The following is a 23305-nucleotide window of genomic DNA, read 5'->3' as shown; positions in this document are numbered from 1 at the left end:
GCCCTTTTGATTTTCTGACTCTAGCTCCTCGCAAATTTCATTGTAGTATTTTGCTTTGTCATTACGAGCAGCCTTTTGGAATCTTCTGTTCAGCTGAGTCCTTGAAGAGGGACATCATATTTTGGAAGGTGGAGGGACAGTGCACGAGAAGACCAGTGATGAGATGGATTGACTCAGTGACTTGGGTAATGGGTGTAGGTGTGTCAGAGATGATAAAGTTGGCTCAGGATAGAGCAGGGTTCAGAGCTGTTGTGGATAGGGGCACTATGAGTTGCAAGGGCACAAAACAACACTCTGGAATTTAGATGTTGTCTAAAGAACAGAAAGTGAGACGTGGGGCACAAGACCTTGAACATCTTTCTAAAATGACCAGAAAGAGTTAGAATAGTATAGTCCCTCAATGTCCCAGATTAGCCCCATGGTGCCTCTAGAGTCATACCAACAGCAAGAGGTTAGTTTATTCATTGTTCACTAATAGACTTTACTCACAGTTGTGGTATTGAGAATGAGGTTTATTAGGGAAATAAGTTGGAGAGTAGGGGAGACAAAGAATATCACCCAATGCAAATCCAAACTTTAGTTTAGCAGTGCCAAAGTACAATTCCTCAATTAGTCCAGGCTCCAGTTTTAGTTCAACAACAAAAATTCAAGAAGCCTCGGGTTTCATCAATCATACAACAAGGTTTGCCTTAAAGCAGCTATAAGTCAGATTCTTCTTAATTATCTAGCAAGCACAATAAATACTTTAACTGTGGCCTTTATATCAGAATTCCTCTGGTTACACCTTCCCACAGTTTCTCCAGAGCAATGCCACAGTCTCTCCACCACCATCACCAGAGTTTCACCACAGGTAGTTTGAGAGCAGAGTGGGCCAAGGTAATGGCTGAAAAAATAAGCCAACTTTAGGTTAACACTACAGATTTCTTCACATTAAGTTCTTGAGTAGCTTTAAAAAGCATTTTAAAAGTTCATTTAGCATTTTATCATTATTTCCATGGTAGTGGTGGTCTTTACTTTCTAATCTTAACTGTGTTATACATCAAGCCTAGAAGATAGAAATTGTACTATCATTTTATGCATTAAAGCATACTTTAAAAGAAACCTTTATTATTTCAGTGTTTTAAAGATTATGGTATCTTACAAAAGCCCCCATGTCAGCTACACAAATGATCTTAAAAAATTATTGGCAGATGGGCTTTTCAGAGCTCTCCTATTCGAGGTTTTATCTCTGATGGTTAATACATAGTACAAATTTGTGCAATAGTAATAATAGAGCAAAAATAAATAATGCAAAATACAGTTCAATTAGAAAGTAAAAACAAGGGTGGGAAGAAGGAGCATCTGGCCCAAATCAGAATAGATTCTTATGTAACCACTGTTGACTAAGGGCTTAAAAATTCCCAGTGGGGAATTAGCGATCCTACATACAGCAGCTCTGAACCCTTCCCTGTCCTGAGCTAATTCCAACACATCAATCCCCATTGCCCCATTTAGTGTATCAATCCATCTCATCCGGGGTCTTCCTCCCCTGCACTGTCCATCCACCCTTCCGAGCATGATGTCCATCTCCAAGACCTATCTTTCTTGGTCACGTGCCCAAAGTAAGTGAGGCAGAGCTTCAAAATCTTAGCCTCCAAGGAGAAACTTGGTTTCACCCTCTCCAAGACAGAACAATTTGTTTCCTTAGCAGTCTATGGTATGTTCAAGATTCTTCTCCAGCACCACAACTCAAAGGCATCTATTCTTCTTCTGTCATCCTTAGACATTGTCCAACTCTCTGAAGTAAAACAAGTAATTGAGAAGACCATGATCTAGATTAGGCGCACCTTTGTATCTAGACTGATATTGTTGCTCTTCAGCCCTCTGGGGAGGTCCATGACAGCAGATTTTCCCAATTCAATTTGTCTTTTGATTTCCTGACTGCTGGTGTTGAGTGTTGATTGTGGATCCAAGAAAGATGTAATTGCTTACAACCTCAATCTCTTCTCCATCTAATATGGTGCTGCCAATTGGCCCAGTGGTGAAAATCTTTGTCTTCTTGATGCTGAGCTTCAATCCGTATTGAAGACAACAGTCCTTGACCTTTTGCAACAAGCGCTTCAGGTCTTCTTTAGTTTCAGCAAGCAAGGTTGTATCATCTGTATATCTTAAATTGTTAATGTGTCTTTCTCCAATCTTGATGCCACACTCCTCATAAAGCCCTGCTTCTAGAATGATCTGTTCTGCATACAGAATGAAAAGGTATGGGGACAGGATGTAACCTAGACACACTCCTTTCCTGATTTTGAACAATGTAGTGTTTCCCTGCTCTGTTCTGAGGACTGCTTCTTGGTCGAAGTATAGGTTTCATATAAGCACTATCAAGTATTCTGAGATTCCCATTTGTTCTCAAGGTTAACCACAATTTGTTGTGATCCACACAGTCAAATGCCTTTGCATAGTCAATGAAACAGAGATAGACATTCTTCTGGTATTATTTTCTGCCAAGATCTATCTGACATTGGCAATAATGTCCCTAGGGCCATGACCTCTTCTAAATCCAGCTCGTATTTCTCGTAGTTCTCTGATAATATACTATTCAAGTCTTTTCTTGAATAATTTTCAGAAGGATTTTGCTAATATGTGATATTAGTGATATTGTTCTATAATTTCCACACTCTGTCAGGTCACCTTTTTTTGAAATGGGAATAAATATGGATCTCTTCCAGTCAGTTGGTCAAGTAGTTGTCCTCTAGATTTCTTGGCACAACTTAGTGAGCACATGCAGGTACATTTTATTTTAATCTTTTGTAATCAGAATTTTGCATAACACATTACACTTGGTATGCTCCTAAGAAATATTTGTTGAACTGTCTCAAATGCAGCTAGAAAGCTCTGGTGGCCCAGTGGTAAGGAGCTGTGCTGTCGACCAAAAGGCATGAATCCAGTAGCTGTTCTGCAGGAAAAAGATGGATGAGCTCCTTAAATGAAATTTACTGCCATGAAAACTTGTTCCTGGGTCAGCAATGAGTCAGTTTCTACTAAAGAAGTAATAACAACAATACCTGAATTGGTCAGATCTGACATTTTACAGTAGGCAAACTGTAAATAATGTTTCTTTTGGAACAAGTGGATTTATGAAACAGGTACATCTATGGAATATGTAGTACTATCAAATAGGTATACTATTTGATTTCAGCATTACCCCGCCAGGGGATGCCACTCATACATCATGCTCAGCTGAGAAGGTTCTTGTCTGAGTGACAGTCATGTCAGTACTAATTGCTGACCAACTCAAATGATCTCACTGGGCAACTCTTCCATTATTTGCTATGTTCTTTGTCACTGATGTATTTTGATTTCTATAACTATTAAAAACTTCAGTCTTCTAAAATTTCCTGTTGCTACCCTTTACTCCTCTTTTGTATATTATGTTGTGTATAGTGAAGAACTAACTTTGTTCAGAGAGGTTTGGCCTTTGAACACAACTATTAGAAGGCAATCTGTAGGTCTTTGGGATGTTGTGTTTAATTAAAATGTCTGTGTGAAGATGTTGATTGCTGGAGAGTCTCACAATGTGACTTTTGAAGGGTACTTTGGGCTATGTGATGTAAATTTTGTGTCTGAAAAGGACTAGAGATTAGAGTATCAGTTAGATTTCTGGAAGGGCCAGGAGAGTAAAGTCAATCACATGAGCAGTATGTTATTGAGCTCCAGTAAAAACTCTGTACACTATCGGCTCCGCTGAGCTTCTCTACTTGGTGGTACTACATGAACATCACTTATATATTGATGTCAGCAGTACTGTGCCCACAGTTCCATGGGAAGAGAAAAACAGAGGCTTTGCACTTAAAGTTTTTCTTGAATTCTTCCCCATACATCTTTTTTCTTTGACTCATTTTAATCTGTATCCTTTCCTTGTAATAAACTATGATTATGAGTATAGAAGTTTTTGCTTCCCCCCCAGTACAACACATCTTATAATTTATTTTTTATAGAAATATTTTTAGTTTTTTAAAGTTATTTTTGTTGGTCTATTTTTTCCTATATTAGTTTATTTACAAAATTAGGATACTAATTCGAACAAATTTTTTCAATTTCCCTCACCACTATCCATCAAATTGTATAACCTGATGATTAATCTCCCCACCTCCCTGCAAATCTACATTCTTTTGCTCTCACCCTTCCCCACTCCCCCTTGAATCCTTATACTCATTCTACAATAATGGTTTTATACGATATTTATCTTTGTGGGACTGGGTAGTTCACTCAGCATAATGCTCTCTAATCCCTCTCAAGTTAGGTAATAATTTACAAAATCATTGCTTCTGCATAATACTCTAGTGTGTGAATGTACGATGATTTCTCAATCATAGTTGGTGGGATTGTAAAATGAAACAACTATTCTGGAAGGCAGTTTGGTGCTTCCTCTAAAAACTGAACATTGAAATTTCATATGACCCAGCTATTCCACTACTTTGAAAATACCATGAGAATATGAGAACTGAAGCACAAAGAGATTTGTACACCAATGTTCAAAGTAGCATTATTCACTATCACAAGAACATGGAAACAGCCTAAAACCACAAATGAATGGATTGAGAAATTATTTTTTTAATATTTTTAATTTATTTTAATATAAAAATACCTTTACATTGTTTCATTCATATATATTTTTATACACTCTTTCATTTACATTGTGTTTCATACAATCATTCTGTGAGTCACTGAAAATTGCCAAAATAAAGGTGGTTTTGAAAGCTCTCTTAACTTGTCATTGGTGTCAGAAGTCAAGGTGGCCTCATACAGGGACTGTGGCCTCTAATTCTTGTTGATCTCAACTCTTACACCTGATCTCCTATACTACAGGTAAATGAAACTTTGTTGTTATACTTAGGTCTTGTTGAGGTGACTATGACTCATAGCAATTCTATGAATAGTTGATCTAAACATTGCCCTAACCTGTTTCAATATCATGATCTCCATCATGTATAAGCCCATTGGTTGTAATCACTCTGTCAACACATCTCCTTTGGAATCTTGCCCTCCTTCTCTGACCTTATATCTTTCCCAACATGATATCTTTTCCCAAGGACTGCTACTCCTGTTAACACGTGCCCAAAGTGTGTCAGATGAACCATCCTTGCCTCTATGGAGCACCCTGGTTGTACTTCCTCAAAGACAGACGTTTGTTCCTTTGGCAGTTTATACAATATTCTGTACTCTTCTCCAGCATCACAATTCAAAGGCATCAACTCTTCTTCTCTCATCTTTATCCAACATGCAATTTTCAGATGCAAATTTTAGCCTATAAAGTTACATGATTGCTCTTTAGCAATTTAAAGAGTTTTTTGACATGACTGCTCTTACCCTGAAGTGTTGATTGTGAGTTCAGTAAAAGAAAATCATTCACAAAGTCAATATTTCCCTCATCTATCCCAATTTTGCTTATTGGTTTTTTAATGAAGATTTTTGTGTTCTTAATATTAAGATGTAACCTATTTTGAAGGCTGTAGTTTTTGATCTTCTGTAGTAAGTGTTTCAAGTATTCCTCACTTCCAGCAAGCAGAGTTACATCATATGCATAACACACGTTGTAGATGAGTCTTCTTCTTATCCTGATGTCACATTCTTCTTCATAGAGTCCCATTTCTTGAATTATTTGCTCAGCATACATATTGTATAAGTATGAAGAAAGGATACAACCCTAAAACACATCTTTCTGATTTTAAACCATACAGTGTTCCCTTGTTCTGCTCAGGCAATTGCTTCTCAGTTGAGATATAGGTTTCTCATGAGCAAGAATTCTGGGATTTTCATTCTCCTCAATGTAATTCATAGGTTGTTATGATCCATGAGGTCTAATGCCTTTGCATAATCAATAAAATAAAAGTACTAGTATACTCTCCTGTTAGTCAAGACCTATCTAACATCAGTAATAATATCCCTCATACCATGGACTCTCTTGAATCCAGCTTCAATTTCTGATAGTTTCTTGTAGTAACTCTTCTGGTTGTTTTTGAATAATCTTCAGCAGGATTTTATTTGTGTGCTATATTAAAGATACATTTCAAGAATTTCCCCACTCTTTTGGATCAGTTCTTTTTTTAAAAAAAATAGAGTAAATATGGATCTCTTCCAGTTTGCAGGCCAGGCAACTATCTTCCAAATATCTTGGTATAGCCTAACAAGCATGTCCAGAGCTCCATCTGTTTCCTGAAACATCTCAGTTGATAATCCATCCATTTATGGGACCTTATTTTTTTACCAATGCCATTAATGCTGCAGTGAAGCTTCTTTAAATACTTTTGATTCTTTCTGAAATTGTTCAGTGTCAAACAATTATTATGGAACAGTGACTGCATATTTCTTCCATCTTCTTTTGATATTTCTTGCACCATTCAATATGTTTTCCATAGAATCCTTGAGTTTCGCAAGTTGACCAAATTTTCTTCAGTTTTTTTCAGCTTGGGTAATTTGGAACTTTTCCTGGACTCTTCTGCGTAAGTCTCTTCTTTTGGCTAATTTTATTCCACATTCCTTGCTTGTAATAAACTATAATTGAAATATATATGAATGATTATATAAAAACTAATTTAAAAATTTTAAGCACATTCACAAAGCTGTAACTGTGAGTATAGAAATTTCAGTAAATTTTGTGAGTCATAGAATTTAATATGTAGTTGTATAATTCAAATGAAGGTATGACTATGCAGCACTCAGGAGCAACATATAATAAAATACTATATAACATTGGAGGGGCTACAGAGCATTATGTACTGTGAATTAACTCAGTCTCATAGGGACAAATACTGCATAAGAGGGAAGGAAAAGGGGAAGAGGGGCTGAGGGTGATAGGGAGATAATGGGGACACAGAGTTTGGTGGGAAGAGGGAGGGGATGAAGGAACTGGAAAAATTCAGTGGGGACCAGAAAAGACAGGATCATAGTGGGTATAGACCAATGGTGATTAACTTTATAAAATACAGTTCATGGGAATGATCGTGTGAAACAATGAAGGAATGTGTGGAACACATTGCACATGAACAAAACACAATATATACAAATTTTGTGTGCAGACCAATTAAAAAAATATAAAAATGAAGGTGTGATTTTTTTCCCCCTAAATTAAACTTAGAGGTAAAATTCCCACTGTTTTCTGCTCATCTATCTAAAATTTTACCTTCATCTTTTTGTGCAAGAAGGCTCCTTTCCTAAAGTTTCAGAAGCTTCTTTGTATTGTTTTATTCTTTATTTTATTTTTTATTCTTATTCTTATTCCTTCCATTGAGCTCTAGATATGATACCCTTTCCCCTTTCCAAGACCTTGTTCCATGAATTTTTCTTTCCCCAAAAATTGTAAAACTTTTTGTTATTTTTGAGTGAAACTTTATAGAAGAGATTGGTATTCCATTGAACTATTCTTACATGTTTTGTTTTATGACATTGATAAAAATCTCGACATTGTGGCATCATTCTTCTCACTATCTCTTTGTGATTGTTTCCATCCTCCCTCCATCCTGTCCCTTCTTACATTCTGTCTTTCATCACTGAGTAAACATTGTCCCTGTAATTCTGTGTTATTGAATGTCCTCAGGACAGGCTATCTCCCTGATGCTATTGACTGACCCCACACATCTGTTCATTGTTTGGCTGCAAGTTGTGCCATACGCATGAGTTCAATTCACGATTAAAAAGGAGCCTGAGACATTTTCTCAAAAAGCTGAACATAAAAATTCCATACGACCCAGCTATTCCACTCCTTGGAATACATCCTGAGAAAATTAGGACTGAGACACAAATGGAGATTTGTACATCAATGTTAATAACTGCATTATTCACCATCTCAAGAACACAGAAACAGCCCAACTGTCCAATCACAATCGAATGGATTCAGAAATTATGGTACATTCACACAATGGAATATTACGCAGCATGCAGGAGTAAGGATTTTAAAAATTACTATCTAACTTGGGAGGGACTGGAGAGCATTATGTTGAGTGAACTAACCCAGTCCCATAAGGACAAATACTGTATGAGACTGTTATTGTAGAAACAGAAAGATAACTAGTAAAACATGTATGAGGATCCAAGGTGGAGGGGGTAGGAGCAGAGAGGTGAGACTGAGCAGGGGGGAAATCATAGGATTGTATAATTTGATGAGCAGAGGGAAGGATGAGAAAGGAAAAGGGGAAAATCCAGTAGGGACCTAGAAAGACAAGGCAATGATAGGTATATTCAATGTTGATTAATTTTAGAAAATATAATGAATCAGAATGTTTGTCTGAAACTCAATATGAATCAAAGATAGTGTGAAACACAATGTATATGAACTTGTAAGCAAACCAAGAGAAAAGAAACATTAAATAAAAAAAGAAAGAACCCCTTAAAAAAAAAAGTAAAGAAAAAGTACCTGAGAACCACAGCTCTCCTAAATTTTTATCTCTTCTCTTTTCTTGGCATTTACAGTCAATGAAAGAGTGTGCTCAAGTCTAAACTATCTGTGAGTGTTTGGGTTTTTCTTTTTAAGAAATAACAAATGAACACTTACAACCCTTAGTCTAGACTATAATGCAAAATGTGCTGTTATCTGTTTGCGTTTGAAGACAGTTCTGTACTTGTTCCCACCATTACACTACAAAACCTTTGGTAAATATTATGAGTAAGCTCCTTTTCACAGCTTGGTCATCATTTGGTAGTTGACCAAATATTTACTGCACACCACAGAAATCTGTTATCATGTTTGTAAGTGATGAGCAAAATGAGTAAACTCTCTGCTCTGTGGCACTTGAGTAGGAGACTTAGCACCCCAGCACTAGTACAGGATTGTATTACACCCCACTCAAAAAAGACTTTGTCTTACTTCACATCAAATCTAAGGGCTTTATCATATCCTTATTGTTATGTACTGTCAAACCAACTGGAACTCATAGTAACCCTATAAACAATGTCTCTAAACCTTGTCCTATCCTGAGCCAACCTTACAAACTTTGACACACCTGACTCCATGGCCACAATCACTGTGTCAATCAATCCATCTCATTCAGGGTCTACCTTTCCTGGGCTGACCCACCACCCCTCTTGACAACATATCCAAAGAATGTGAGACAGAGTTCCAAAATCTTTGCCTTTAAGGAGCAACCTAGTTTCACTGTCTTAGGATAGAACTGTTTTTCTCGTGGCAGTCCATGCATGGTAGTACTCTTCTCTAAAACATCAAGTCAAAGGCATGAATTCTTCTGTCTTCCTTAGTCAATATCCAGCTCTCTGATGCATAGCAAGCAATTGAGATGACCATAAACTGGATCGGGTACATCTTAGTCTCTGGACTGACATTGCTCTACAATGTTCTAAATTGTTGAATCACTTGTAATCATTACCTACCACTCATTCTCTTGCCCATCCTGCACCAGCCATTCTTGTAACCGTAACAAGTCAGATATATTCCAGACTCAGACATTTTGCATTTGCTCTTTGGAATCAACTTGTTAGCAATAAGTTCTGCCTGAAATACTCTTTTTGATCTTTACATGGTTCATTATCTTATCTGATACAGGCCTCTACTTCAGTATTTACTCTAAAGAGACTCTTTATTTTTTCTTATTATTACCATACTAGTTTATTTACAAAATTTGAATTTATTGTTTTCCAGAACAGATTCTTCCAATTTCCCTCACCCTCCCACCGGTTTTATACCATATTTGTCTTTATGGAACTGACTTAGTTCGCTTAGCATAATGCTCTCCAGACCCTCCTAAGTTAAGTAATAATTTATAGAATCATTGCTTCTGTGTGCTGCGTAGTATATCATTGTGTGAATGTACCATAATTTCTCAACTTATTAGTTTGTGGTTGGACATCTGGGTTGTTTCCATGTTCTTGCGATGGTGAATAATACTGCTTTGAACAGTGGTGTACAAGTCTCTTTTTGTGCCTCAGCTCTTGTTTTCTCAGAGTATATTCCTAGTAGTGAAATAGCTTGGTCATATGGAATTTCTACGTTCAACTTTTTGAGAAAGTGCCAAACTGCCTTCCAGAATGGTTGTACCATTTTAAAATCTCACCAACAATATATAAGACCTTTCTCATCACATCCTCTCCAACATTTATTGCTAATTGCCGTATTAAACTGTGCCACTGTTACTGAAATGAGATGGTACCCCATTGTGGTTTTGGTTTGCATCTTTCTTATTGTCAGTGATTTTTCTTCATGTGTCTGTTTGCCATTTGATTCCTTCCTCTGTGAAAATTCTTTCCATGTCTTTTTCCCATTTTGTAATTGTGTTATCAGTCTTTTTCTTGTGGAGATCCAGGAATATTCTGTAGAGTTTCGTTATGAGACTCTTATCTGAGATGTTATTACCAAATGTTTGTTTCTAGTTGGTAGGTTTTCTTTTCACCCTGTTAGAAAAGTTTTTGATGCACACAATGAATTAATGCTTAGAACATCCCATTCATCAATTTTATCCTCTTTAGATTGTGCATTTCTGGCTGTATTTGGCAGACTCTTTATACTTTGAACTAGCGCTTCTAAGCTAGATCCCAGTTTGTCTCTTATGAACTTGATTGTTTTGGGCTTTACTCCCAGGTCTTTGATCCACCTTGAGTTGATTTTTGTGCATGATGTGTGATGTGGATCCTGTTTCAGCTTTCTGCAGGTGGAAGTTCAGTTTTACCAGCACCATTTGTTGAAGAGGTTGTGATTTCCCCATTTGATAGCTTTGATTTCCTTGTCACAAATCCATTGACCATAGATAATTGGGTCTATTTCTGGGTTATCAGTTCTGTTTCATTGGTCTATGTGCTTATCATTGTACTAGTACCATGCTGTTTTGGTTACTACTGCTGTGTAGTAGGTTTGTTTGTTTTTTAAAAAATTTTATGTTATTGTTGTTGTTGTTTTTAAGTGCCATCGACTCATAGTTATTGGTGACTCATAGAGACACTATGAACAAAAGTCCTCAACAGTTGTGTGCATGATTTTCATTCTTTCTCCAAGTTCACAGGGTTTCCTGAGGCAAGCTATTTATGGAAGTGGATGCCACTCCTGCTTCCAAGCTTGTTTCAACTGGGGAATGCCACCAAACACTGCAAACCGTTATTGCATTTGACGCATCAGTGTCACACCAGGCTTATACAACCTAGAAGATGATTTAAACAAAAACAATGAAAAACAGACCTGAGGGCCACGGAATAGAGTCACCCACCTTTGGCCTTGTAACATCACTTTTGATCCACTAGGCCAACTGCTCTCTTTATCATGAGATTATTATATTTATTTTTAATTGAGATTTTAATGAAGTTTAGAAAGAATTTGGATTTTCATTAATTCATTCATTCTTACACAATTTTCCTCCCTGCCCTGCCCACCATGACCCCATTCATTTTTCTCTTTGAAAAAAAATTTCTTTCATTGTTGTACAATTCCCCCCACAATTCCACTTTACTATGCAACTCTTATTCTGGACTGTTGTCATGCAGATATTACCTAATCATATATTCTCTTTAATTGAGATCAATGAGTACTATGCCTCCCATCTCATTTTTGTTTCTCAGAATGTTTTGCTTATTTGGGGTCTTTTGCATCTCCAAATAAATTTGACAATTTCCCTTTCAATCTCCTTGAAAGATGAATTTGGTATCTGGATTGAGATTTGCATTGAACATGTAGATTGCTTTTGGTAGGATTGTCATTTTCACCATATTGAGTCTTCCTGTCCATGATCAAGGCACATTTTTCTATTTCTTCAGGTTTTTTAGTGTGTGTTGTATAGAGCTTTTGTATCTCCAGTTAGGTTCACTACCAAGTATACAGAGACATTTTTTAAAACCATCCTATGTAAAATAGTCTTTTTTTTCGAAGTCTCTGTCTGATTGCTTCCACTATTTTGTTATTTTAAAAGCACTTCCCATCATCAAATATTACATTGTTTACATCTCTCTTTACTCACCCATTTTCTCTTGTTCACTTTAGAATGTAGAGTCATGCAGGCAAGAGAAGAATATCACATCCAGGATTATATTTAAAAGACCATATGCTCTGGTTTTCATTATGTCCTATTGAGTCAGAATTGACTCATAACTGACCTGCCAGCAGATTTTCAGAGGCTCTATATCACATGGGAGGAGTTTACCTATCTTTCTCCCATAGAGCAGCTGGTGGATTTAAGCAGCTTGTCTTTAGTTAGTAGTGAAATTAATTACTTGCCCACTAGGCCATTAGAGCTCTTTTATGTTGTTGATAGGAGCTATCAAGTCTATTTTTTATTATTAGTGATTTTTTAATGCAACATATATATTTTTTACAGCATATTCTTTCCATTTAATTTTCCCCCATTCATTCTTTGTTGCATACTTTCTTCCCTTCCCACCCCTCCCTCAGTTCATTTTTTTCTTTGAAATGAAAAAAAATTTTTTTCATTGTGATACAATCCCCTCCCAAGTCCACAGTCCACTTTACTGTGGGAAGCCACCCTGAGCGGGTCTTGGCTCTGGCACGAGCAACACTTTCTGTCTGTGGACCTCATTTTACATACTCACTTCTGACATGCAGAGGCCACCCCGCCCATCTCTGGGAAACTGCTTACCGCTAGATCAGTGTTTGTAATTCAATGCCTTGGGGCGTGCCCCTCCTTCCTATTGTAAACTGATATCCTGGGGCTGGGGTTCTGTAGTAGCCCGGCCTACGTTAGAGACCTAGGCAGTTCCCTATATAAGTCTGTGAAAAATTTCAATAAATTGAGACTTGATCAAGACCTGTCTTGTCTCCATTTCTCTCATCTCTTGTCCCTCCTCAATCCCCACTCCTCCTCCTTAGGTCACGTCTGCATTTCTTTTTCTGTAATCTTGTCATGAAAATAATACCTAGTCCTATATTCCTTTTTTTTTTTTTCTCATTAAACTTGTTTTAATGGGTCTCAAAATTCTGTGACAAATTTTTGGTCAAGTTGTTTCCATTTAAAAAGTACTGATTTTAAAAACTAATAACTTAAAACCGCCACATGAAAAAGAAAACAAATGGTCCACAAAACATTCCTTTCCTTCTGAAGGTTTTAAGATGCATTGTTATCATTAACCAGTCTTTTACTATTATACTTAAATGGCCAATTGAGACAAACAGTTCTGAGACCGTTCTTCCACCACTGATAAAGACTGGGGTGGCAGGTGTTATGGGTAATATTAATTTAGCCTTCTGAGCTTTTTGAGCAGACTTGATGACCTTGCCAGCTCCAGCAGCCTTCTTGTCCACTGCTTTGATGACACCCACAGCAACGGTCTGCCTCATGTCTCGGAGAGCAAAACGACCCAGAGGAGGGTAGTCAGAGAAGCTCTCCACACACATGGGCTTTCCAGGAACCATAACCACAATGGTAGCATCACCAGACTTCAGGAATTTGGGGCCATCTTCCAGCTTCTTACCAGAACGGCGATCAATCTTCTCTTTGAGCTCAGCAAACTTGCTAGCAATGTGAGCTGTGTGACAATCCAGCACAGGTGCATAACCAGTACTGATTTGGCCAGGATGGTTTAAGATGATCACCTGAGCAGTGAAGCCAGCTGCTTCCATGGGTGGGTCATTTTTGCTGTCACCAGCCACGTTGCCACGTCGAACATTTTTCACAGAGACGTTCTTAACATTGAAGCCAACACTGTCACCAGGAAGAGCCTCACTCATAGCTTCATGGTGCATTTCAACAGACTTTACTTCAGTAGTAACATTGACTGGGGCAAATGTGACCACCATGCCAGGCTTGAGAACACCAGTCTCCACTCTGCCCACAGCGACAGTACCAATACCACCAATCTTGTAGACATCTCGGAGAGGCAGATGCAGGGGCTTATCAGTTGGATGAGTTGGTGGCAGGATGCAATCCAAAGCTTCAAGCAGTGTAGTCCCACTGGCACTGCCATCTTTCCGGGTGACTTTCCATCCCTTGAACGAAGGCATATTAGCACTTGGCTCCAGCATGTTGTCACCATTCCAACCAGAAATTGGCACAAAGGCTACTGTGTCAGGGTTGTAGCCAACTTTCTTGATGTAGGTGCTAACTTCCTTAACGATTTCCTCATATCTCTTCTGGCTGTAGGGTGGCTCGGTGGAATCCATTTTGTTAACACCAACAATCAGTTGCTTCACACCCAGTGTGTAAGCCAGAAGGGCATGCTCACGGGTCTGCCCATTCTTTGAAATGCCAGCCTCAAATTCACCAACACCAGCAACAACAATCAGCATAGCACAACCAGCCTGTGATGTTCCTGTAATCATGTTTTTGATAAAGTCTCTGTGTCGTGGGGCATCAGTGATGGTCACATAGTACTTGCTGGTCTCAAATTTCCACAGGGAGATATCAATGGTGATGCCATGCTCACGTTCAGCTTTCAGTTTACCCAAGACCCAGGCATATTTGAAGGAGCCCTTTCCCATCTCCGCAGCTTCCTTCTCGAATTTCTCAATGGTTCTCTTGTCGATCCCACCACATTTGTAGATCAGATGGCCAGTAGTGGTGGACTTGCCAGAATCTACGTGTCCAATGATGACGATGTTGATATGGGTCTTCTTTCCCGTTTTGGCTTAGGTTTTGCGATGGTATTCACCAACAACTGTACTCTGGCGACAAACCCGTTGCAAAAAAGCCCTATATTCCTTTTAAAATAGTTCTCTCCCTCATCTGTTTCAATGCAGTATACTTTATTTATACCCTCTTTCTTAGGTTCCCCCCAACCCCGATGTCAGACCCCTTTTACAACAGTGACACTATGTAGTATTTGTCCTTTTGTGACTGAAATATTTCACTCAGTATAAAGTCCTCTAGGGTCACCCATTTTGTATAATATTTCATGAGTTCCTTGTTTTTCAATGCTGCATAATATTTCATTGTGTGGATAGCTTCTCTATCCATTCGTTTGTTGATGGGTCAAGTCTATTTTTCACTCAAGAAGTCAGTGGGTGGATTCAAACTACCAATCTTTTGGTTAGTATGCTTAGCTACTGCCCCAGGGCATGTGTCAGGTGACATGGATTATGATGCATAGCCATCCTGTAGACAACATAAGTGAACCTGGCCTATCCTGCTATCTTCACTATCTCTGTTATGTTTGAACCCATTGTTATTGTTTTGAGGTCAACCCCCCATCTAGTTGGAAATTTTCCTTTCTTTGACCCTTTATCTTTCTCAGCATGATGCCATTTCTGAAGGACTAGGCCCTCCTAACAACACGTCCAAAGTTTGTAAGATGAAGTTTCCTCATCTTTGATGCTAAGGCACATCCGGATTGCACTTTTTCCAAGACAGACTTGTTTGTTCTTTTGGTAATCCAAGTGATATTCAATACTTTTCTCTAACACCACAACTTAAAAACAGTGATTCTTTTTCTGTCATCCTTATTTATTGTCCAGATTTCAGATGCATAGGATTTAATAGGAAATACCATGGCTTGATCAGGTGCCCCTCAGTCTTTCAACTGATAGCCTTGTTTACACTTTGGAGAGGTCCTTGAAAGTATATTTTTCCAATAAAATACATTTTTTTTAAATTTATTGACTGCTGCTGCCACATGTGTTGATTGTGGATCCAAGTAAAATGAAATATTTTCTATGGGTTCAAGGACATGAGAGATGGTGGAGATGGCACAGGGTAAGGCAGAGTTCAGATCTGTTGGTTATAGGGTTGCTATGAATTGCAGTCAACTCATTGGCACACAATAACAACAACATCACGATGTTGGCTGATGGTCTAGTGGTGGAAATTTTTGTTTCCTTGATGTTGAAATGTAATCTATATTGAAGACTTTAGTCTTTTATCTTCTGCAGTAAATGTTTCAAATTCTCTCCACTTTCATCAAGTTAGGTTGTAGAACTCAACAAATATTTATTGAATGGAGAATGATATTATCAATTAATTGAAATTCCCAGTGAACTCAAAGAAGTTACAAAAGACTTCTCCAAATGAGAAGATGTCTCTGTATTGAATGGGACTATCATACTTACTCCAAGATATTAAGTGTTCTTAATTCTGCAAAAACTATTGGTAATAATGATAATAACAACAACAAAACACTCAAGAGGGGTATTAATCACAGGGTCACACAGTCTGATGGGTGGGGGGGATGATGAAGAAAAGGGGAAAGATCTGGTGTAAAAAATAATATATACAAACTTTGTAAATAAACCAGTATAAAAAAAATTTTAAAAACCCCTGCACTTTCTAAAAATCCCCTGGGAGGGAAAGCACAGTACAGCTCCTGATTGTGAACTAGTGAAGGAAGAACTAGAAATAAAGGAACCAAATCCAACATCAACCTACAGCTGTAGATTTGATTTCAACTCAGTGACCCTCCATCAAGTTTTTGAGGCCGTAAATTGCTGGATCAAACTATAGACCTTTTGGTTAGCCATGCAACACTTAACACACTTTGTAACTGGAAATACAGAAGTTGTGATTAAGTTGAAGTTCCTGGATGGTACAAGCAATGAACAAACATTGTTTGAAACAAAAGCTGGAAGGCTTGAGTTCATCTGGAGGCATGTCAGAAGCACACCCTGGTGTTCTTCTAAAAATTCTGAGAACCCTGGGAAACACAGTTCTATTCTGACATCCCAGGGTTGTCACAAGTAGACTTGACTCGATGGCACATGCCACCATTTTAAATTTCTGTTATATCCTATAAGGTGCTTAATTGAAGTAATTGATTTCAACCTCTTTCTCAGTCTATTAATATGGGAATTCTCTGAGTTTAGGAAGCATGATTTGTCTCATTGCACTATCCTATTTGCATATGCATATGCACACTCACTTTCCCCTATTGAACTATCCAGCTTCCGCAGCTGGGACCAGTCTCCATAGCACATCTTCATCTCAACTTTCAGGCATAGAAAACAAAGCAGAGGATTTGCTGCTACTATCACACACATTGGCCTTTGCATGTCTCTTTGTCTACCCCGGAACCAGAACCCATTCCTGTAATTACCATTAAGATTATCTCCATTTTTCGGATGAGGAATTGGAGGCTCATATTCCCCACTAAATGCTCACTGATTAAATTGGTTCTTGTAGCCTTAATTTTATTATTGTCTGTCTTACAAAAGTTCTGGGTCTTAACTCTTGATTTTAAAGAGAAGCCTTTCCAGGTAGTAAGAGAAAGTGCTGACTGGTAGTGTCATTACTTTAGGTTAGTGTAACTAATAGAGAGGTAGCCTCCCCTAATTCCTCCAGAAGGAGGGCAGCCCTTGATTTGTAGCAGTCATTGGGGCTGACACACCTGCAGTCATTTGCAGCCTACTATGTTGCTTTTTCTCTTGAGACATTAACTGACCTACTTGGATCCACTGGCTAATTAATAGCATGGCTAGGACTGGAAGTCAATATTTTTTCCTTCATTTCACTATGCTCCGCATGTACTTGGTGTCTTCTTTACTTCAGATATGTCTTATTTATTGTGGATAAGGCATGTGATTTCTAATGGAAAGGTTTGAATTCCACAGCTGTTCCATGGTGCTTTGAAATGTTTATGGGGCAGTTCTATTTTGTTCTATTGGATTATTATGAGTCCCACAGCATTGGCATGAGCTCCAATCAATGTGGTGGCAGCAGGTTTGGTATTGGGTCTCCATAACCTTTATTGCCATACAACTTCTCACATTTTCAAGCATCCCAATGTATACAGGGAGCACAAAGGAACACTTGAGCCAATTTAGACTTTACTACACATAACTCTTTCCCTTCATTACCTTGGGATCGAGCACTTATAATCTGTAGAACTCCTTCTATACTTTTAGTTTAAGGCATTTTTATTGTTTTTGTGTACTATCAAGTTAGAACTGATTCAGAGTTGAACCTCCAGCAGGTTTTCAGAGACAGTAAATAGCAAAGGAGGAGCTTGCCCATCTTTTCCCTGTGGAGCAGCTGCTAGATTGAAACCATGCCTTTAGGTTGGCAGTGCAATTCATTAAAACCAAGCAAGCCACCAGCATTTCTTAAACTGAAGGAACCGAAGAACAAATTCAAGCGTCAAGTTGCAATGCTTAAGGATGCTATGGACAGAATACTACTGAATGATCCAGGGAACATCAGAGAAAGATGGAAGGAGTAAGGAGAGTCACTGTACCATAAAAGACTTGTTTATACAGAATAATTTCATGAAACAATTTATGTTCAAGGGGCAATGATGATGAAGGGTGAAGTTCAAGCTGCTTTGAAGGACTTGGCAAAAAAATAAGGACCCAGGAATTCATGGAATACCAGTTGACATATTTCAACAAACATGCAGTTTGTTTAAATGCTCACCAGGCTGTCCCAAGAAATCTGAAGAACAACTAGCTGGCCAACTGGCTGGAAGAGGTCTATATTTATTCCTACTCCAAAAAAAGATGATCCAATAGAGTGTGGAAATTATCAAATGATGTTACTAATATCACACACAAGCAAAATCCTTCTGAAGAGTATACAAAATATTCTTGTCATTACAGAAGTCCAGAATGAAGGCTGCATAGTGGAGTGGACTTGAGGGGGAGGGATTGCATAACAATGAAAGAGTTTTTCTTTCTTTTCAAGGAGAAGAGTGAATTAGGGGGAGGGGGTGAGTAGGGAGAAAAGTGCAACAATGAATGACTGGAAACGCTAAGTCTCTGTAAACTTTCATTAAAATTATTTTTTTTAAAAATCAAGAAAAATGTAAAGAAAAGTGACTGGAACTGTACATAGACAGAGAACTACTAGAAAGATTAACTGGTTTTAGAAGAGGCTGTAGCACTAAGAAAATCATTGTCAATGTCAAATGAATCTTGACTAAAACAAAAGAGTACAAGAGGAATGTCTAACCTGTTTCATTGGCTATGCAAAGGCATTTGACTGTGTGGATCATAACAAATTGTGACTAACCTAGCTAGAAAAGAATGGGAATTCCAGAATACCTCATTGTACTCATGTAAAACCCTCACATGGACTAGGAGCTAGTCATCAGAACAGAGCAAGGAAACAATGCATGGTTAAAAATTAGAAAAGAAGTATGTCAGAGATGTGTCTTGTCCATACCTTTCAATCTATATGCAGAAAAGTTTATTCAGGAGGCTGGACTTTATGAGGCATCAGGATTGGAGGAAGACTCATCAACAACTTGCATTATGCGGATGACACAACCTTGCTTGTTGAAACTAAGGATGACCTGAAGCATTTTCTTCAGAGGGTCAAGGACTGTGTTTTACAATATGGACTGAAGCTCAACACCAAGAAAGTGAAGATTCTCACTACTGGGCCCATTAGTAGCATCATGATGGAGGGAGAAGAGATTGAGACTGTTAACAATTTCAACTTGCTCAGTTCCACAATCAACACTCTTGGCACCAGCAGTCAGGAAATCAAAAGATGAAGGACGTCAGGAAAATCAGCTGTCAGGGACCTGTCTAGAGTGCTGAAGAGCAGGGATGTCAGCCTAGAGACTAAGGTACAACTGATTCAGACCATGGTCTTCGTAATTAACTACTTGCTATGCATTAGAGAGCTGGACATTGACCAAGTATGATAGAAGAAGAATTGATGCCTTTGAGTGCTGGTGCTGGAGGAGAGTATTGAACATGCCAGGAACTGCCAAGAGAACTAACAGGTCTTTCTTGAAGAAGGTGAAACCAAGTTGATCCTTAGAAGCAAGTATTTTAAGACTCTGTCTCATGTACTTTGGACATGTAGCCAGGAGGCACCAGTCCTTGGAGAAGAAAATCTTGCTTGAAAAGGTGAAGGACAATACAGGAGAGGAAGACCCTGGATGAGATGAATTGACACAATAACTGAGGTAATGAGGGTAGGTATGTCAGAAACAGTAAGACTGGCTCAAGATAGAGCAGGGTTCAGACCTGTTGTGCATCGGGTCATGATGAGTCATGTTTGATTCGATGGCACATAACAACAACAACAACAAGATATCAGAGCTTAATGAATGGGTAGGCTGAACACAGTTCTTGGTATTTTTCTTTAAGATTAGCCCCAGGTTGTGTGAAAATGTGACTTCCTGTCCATCAAGCCTATAGTAGGGGAGCCATTGTTTTCCTGTCCTTTAAACTCAGGTCATACCAATAGAAAACAACAACAAACAGACACAACAAAACATTATCACTAAGTCAGTTCCAACTTACAGAGACTATCCATCTATAAAGAAGTCATCTCACGTTTTTTCCCCAAGGAACAGTTGGTGGATTTGAGTAGCCGATATTTTGGTAAACAGTTCAACATATAACACACTGCACCACTAGGGCTCCTTTCATGACCACCTAGAGGATTTTAAAATCAATGTTTTCAACATGTGGAAGCAGCAATCAAAAAATCAAACGACAGCCACGATGCCTGCGCTAGCCGCAACGCCTGCGCCTGCAAAGAGACCCGGGAAGAGCAACAGTCTGTCAGCCACCGCAGAACTCCAGAGGAGCAAACACCGTGTGACCCCAGAGGAGTGACGACTACCAGCCACTGTGTGACCCCCTCTTCAGCCCGTGCCTGCGTGACCCCCAGACCCCCACCACACAGGGTGCTGCTACATAAACCCCCAGCAGCATCCAATCTCTGCCCCCTACCTCTTGGTGGTAGTGTCCAAGCCCTGTGTTCCTTCAGCCCCCGAGTCCCTTGCTTCCCCCCTTCCCCCGCCCCTCCTTGCAGCCCCAAAACCACACACCTCAGCCTCTGCCACAGCCCTGTGACCTCAGGGGACCACCGTGGATCCAGCCATCACCCGGAGTTATCAGCCAAGTTGCCATGGAACTAACCTGGCAGGAGAAAGGCCGGTAGGATCCTGGCTGGGTTTACTGGGGCATTGCTGAATACCAGGTAGAGCACATAAGGGCGTGCCCACTGGTGGGGAATTTGGCCGGGGTTCTTGGGCTAAACCAACTGCCCAAAACGAGCCAGCCAACTGGCTTCTGTGTACTGTGCAGACCAGCCAGAGGCTAGTGGATCGGTGGGAATTTGACCTTTGACTTCGGATCCTGTCAGATCCAGGACTCTGCTGGAGCAGGGGCTGTTGTGTGAGGGCACCTGCGTAAGTGCTACCAGGCAGGGAGCACTGACAAATCCATTGGGTAGGAAACCGCAGGAATTTGAGGAGGGACCCCAATTGTGAGCACACTGAGACAACAGAGGTTTGAACAAGGTCCCCTAAGTGTTTGACCTGCCCTTGTGATCACCCCAACCCTTTGCCTGCCTCACCCTATTTGGCCCCACACCAGCGCCTACATGACTGGGCAATCAACTTGCCTTTAATCGGGAGCACCTTGACCTGTCTTACCAACAAGAGATTGCCCTAGCAGGTGCCGAACTGACATTTCCCTGAAGTCAGAAATTCAGAGAAACGCACAAGTTCAGTAGCTGCCCAACTGATCTCGACGCAAAGACCAGGAGGATCTCAAAAAAACAATGCAGAACATTGCACAGAAAACAAATCAAGTATTAGCGGCACTGGAAAAACAAGAACCCACCATTCAAAATATAAGGTCCAATGTTTCAGAGGCTGTCAACATGACAGAGGGACATATGAGCAGAGTTAATAAGATGGAACACAGAATCAGTGGAATTGAAGATAAAATTGTCACCACTGATCTGCTAGAGCAAAAAGAAGACTCAAAAAAGAAGGAAAAAGAAGAAAACCTAAGAATAATGTGGGACACCATCAAGAAAAATAAAATGCACATCATTGGAATCCCAGAAAAGGAAGAAACAAGTAAAGGTACTGCAAAAGTTGTGGAAGAATTACTAGAGGAAAACTTCCCAGGCATAGTGAAGAATGAGAGAATATATATTCAGGAAGCTCAGTGAACACCATATAGATTTGACCCCAAAAGAAAAACATCAAGGCATATCATAGTTAAATTTGCCAGAACCAAGGATAAGGAAAGAATCCTGAAAGCAGCAAGGGAGAAACAAAGAGTAACCTATAAGGGAGAACAGATAAGATTAAGTAACGATTTCTCAGCAGAAGCTATGCAGGCAAGAAGAGAGTGGAAGGGCATATATCAAACACTCAAAGAACACAACTGTCAGTCAAGAATACTGTACCAAGCAAAATTATCCAACAAAAATGAAGGACAGATCAAGATATTCCCAGAAAAGCAGAACCTAAGAGAGTTTGTAAAAACAAGACAAGCATTGCAGGAGAGACTCAAAGATGTCCTTCTTACAGACATACCAAAGAAAGCTCCATGGTCTAAAGTAACTAGCAACAACACCAAAAAGAACTCGACACAGTGATAACAATAAAACCTAGCCTCTCAATAGTCACACTGAACGTGAACAGTTTAAATGCACCGCTGAAGAGAAAGAGAGTAGCAGATTGAATAAAAAAACAAAATCCATCAAGATGTTGTCTATAAGAGACACACCTGAAAAATGAAGATAAAGACAGGCTAAAAATAAAAGGGTGGGGAAAAATATACCAAGCAAATTGCAACCAGAAAAATGCAGGAGTAGCCATATTAATCTCTGATAAAATAAATATCAAGGTAAAAGCCATCACAAAGGACAAGGAAGGTCACTACATAATGTTGAAAGGGTCAATAGAACAAGAGGACATAACAACAATAAATATCTATGCACCAAATAAAAGACCAGCAAAATACATAAAACAAACATTAACAAAACTGAAAAAGGAAATAGGCAACACTACTATAGTGCTGGGAGACCTCAATACACCCCTCTCAAGAAAAGATAGAACTACCAGAAAAAAAACCTCAACAGAGACACTGAAGAATTAAACCACATAATAAGCCAACTTAACCTCATAGATAATTATAGACTAGCGCACCCCAAAAAAGTACAGTATACCCTCTTTTCCAATGTGCATGGAACATTCTCTAGAATAGATCACATTCTCGGTCACAAGGCAAGCATCAATAAATTAAAAAACATAGAAATAATACCAACCATCTTGTCAGACTATAATGCTACAAAATTAGAAATTAATAATTGGATGATAAGGGAGAAAAAACCATAGATTTGGGAGCTGAACAACACCTTGCTTGAACATGACTGGGTAGTAGAAGAAATAAAAAATGAAATTAAAAAGTTTCTTGAAACTAGTGACAATGAAAACTCCACTTGCCAAAACCTCTGGGAAACAGCCAAAACAGTAATCAGAGGTCAATTTATAGCAATAAGCAAACACATCAAAAGACAGGAAAAACAGACTATTGACTCTCTAACTCAGTATCTCCAGCAAATTGAAAAAGAAAACCTGACACCCTTTAAAAAAACTGAAATTATAAAAACTAGAGCAGAAATAAATGAAATAGAAAACAGAAAAACAATTGAAACTATCAACAAAACTAGGAGTTGGTTCTTTGAAAAGGTCA

At 38.9% G+C, this 23305-nt stretch overlaps 1 protein-coding gene across 1 annotated transcript in view; it reads right to left on the bottom strand.

Moving 5' to 3' along the window:
- Positions 1-13097: 13097 nt before the first annotated feature.
- The window catches only part of LOC102867113 (elongation factor 1-alpha 1-like), a gene marked incomplete at its 3' end in the record, with an annotated part of 29224 nt that continues 19016 nt past the window's right edge, over positions 13098-23305 (bottom strand). Inside the window, exon 2 of the mRNA XM_006899236.1 lies at positions 13098-14550. Within this exon, the coding sequence (XP_006899298.1) occupies positions 13098-14550 (1453 nt within the window). The remainder of the gene's footprint in view (positions 14551-23305) is intronic.

This window comes from Elephantulus edwardii, unplaced genomic scaffold (genome assembly GCF_000299155.1).
Source record: "Elephantulus edwardii isolate Elephantulus edwardi_28Jun2011 unplaced genomic scaffold, EleEdw1.0 scaffold00248, whole genome shotgun sequence".
NCBI lineage: Eukaryota > Metazoa > Chordata > Mammalia > Macroscelidea > Macroscelididae > Elephantulus > Elephantulus edwardii.
This window is presented reverse-complemented; position numbering and strand designations above follow the sequence as displayed.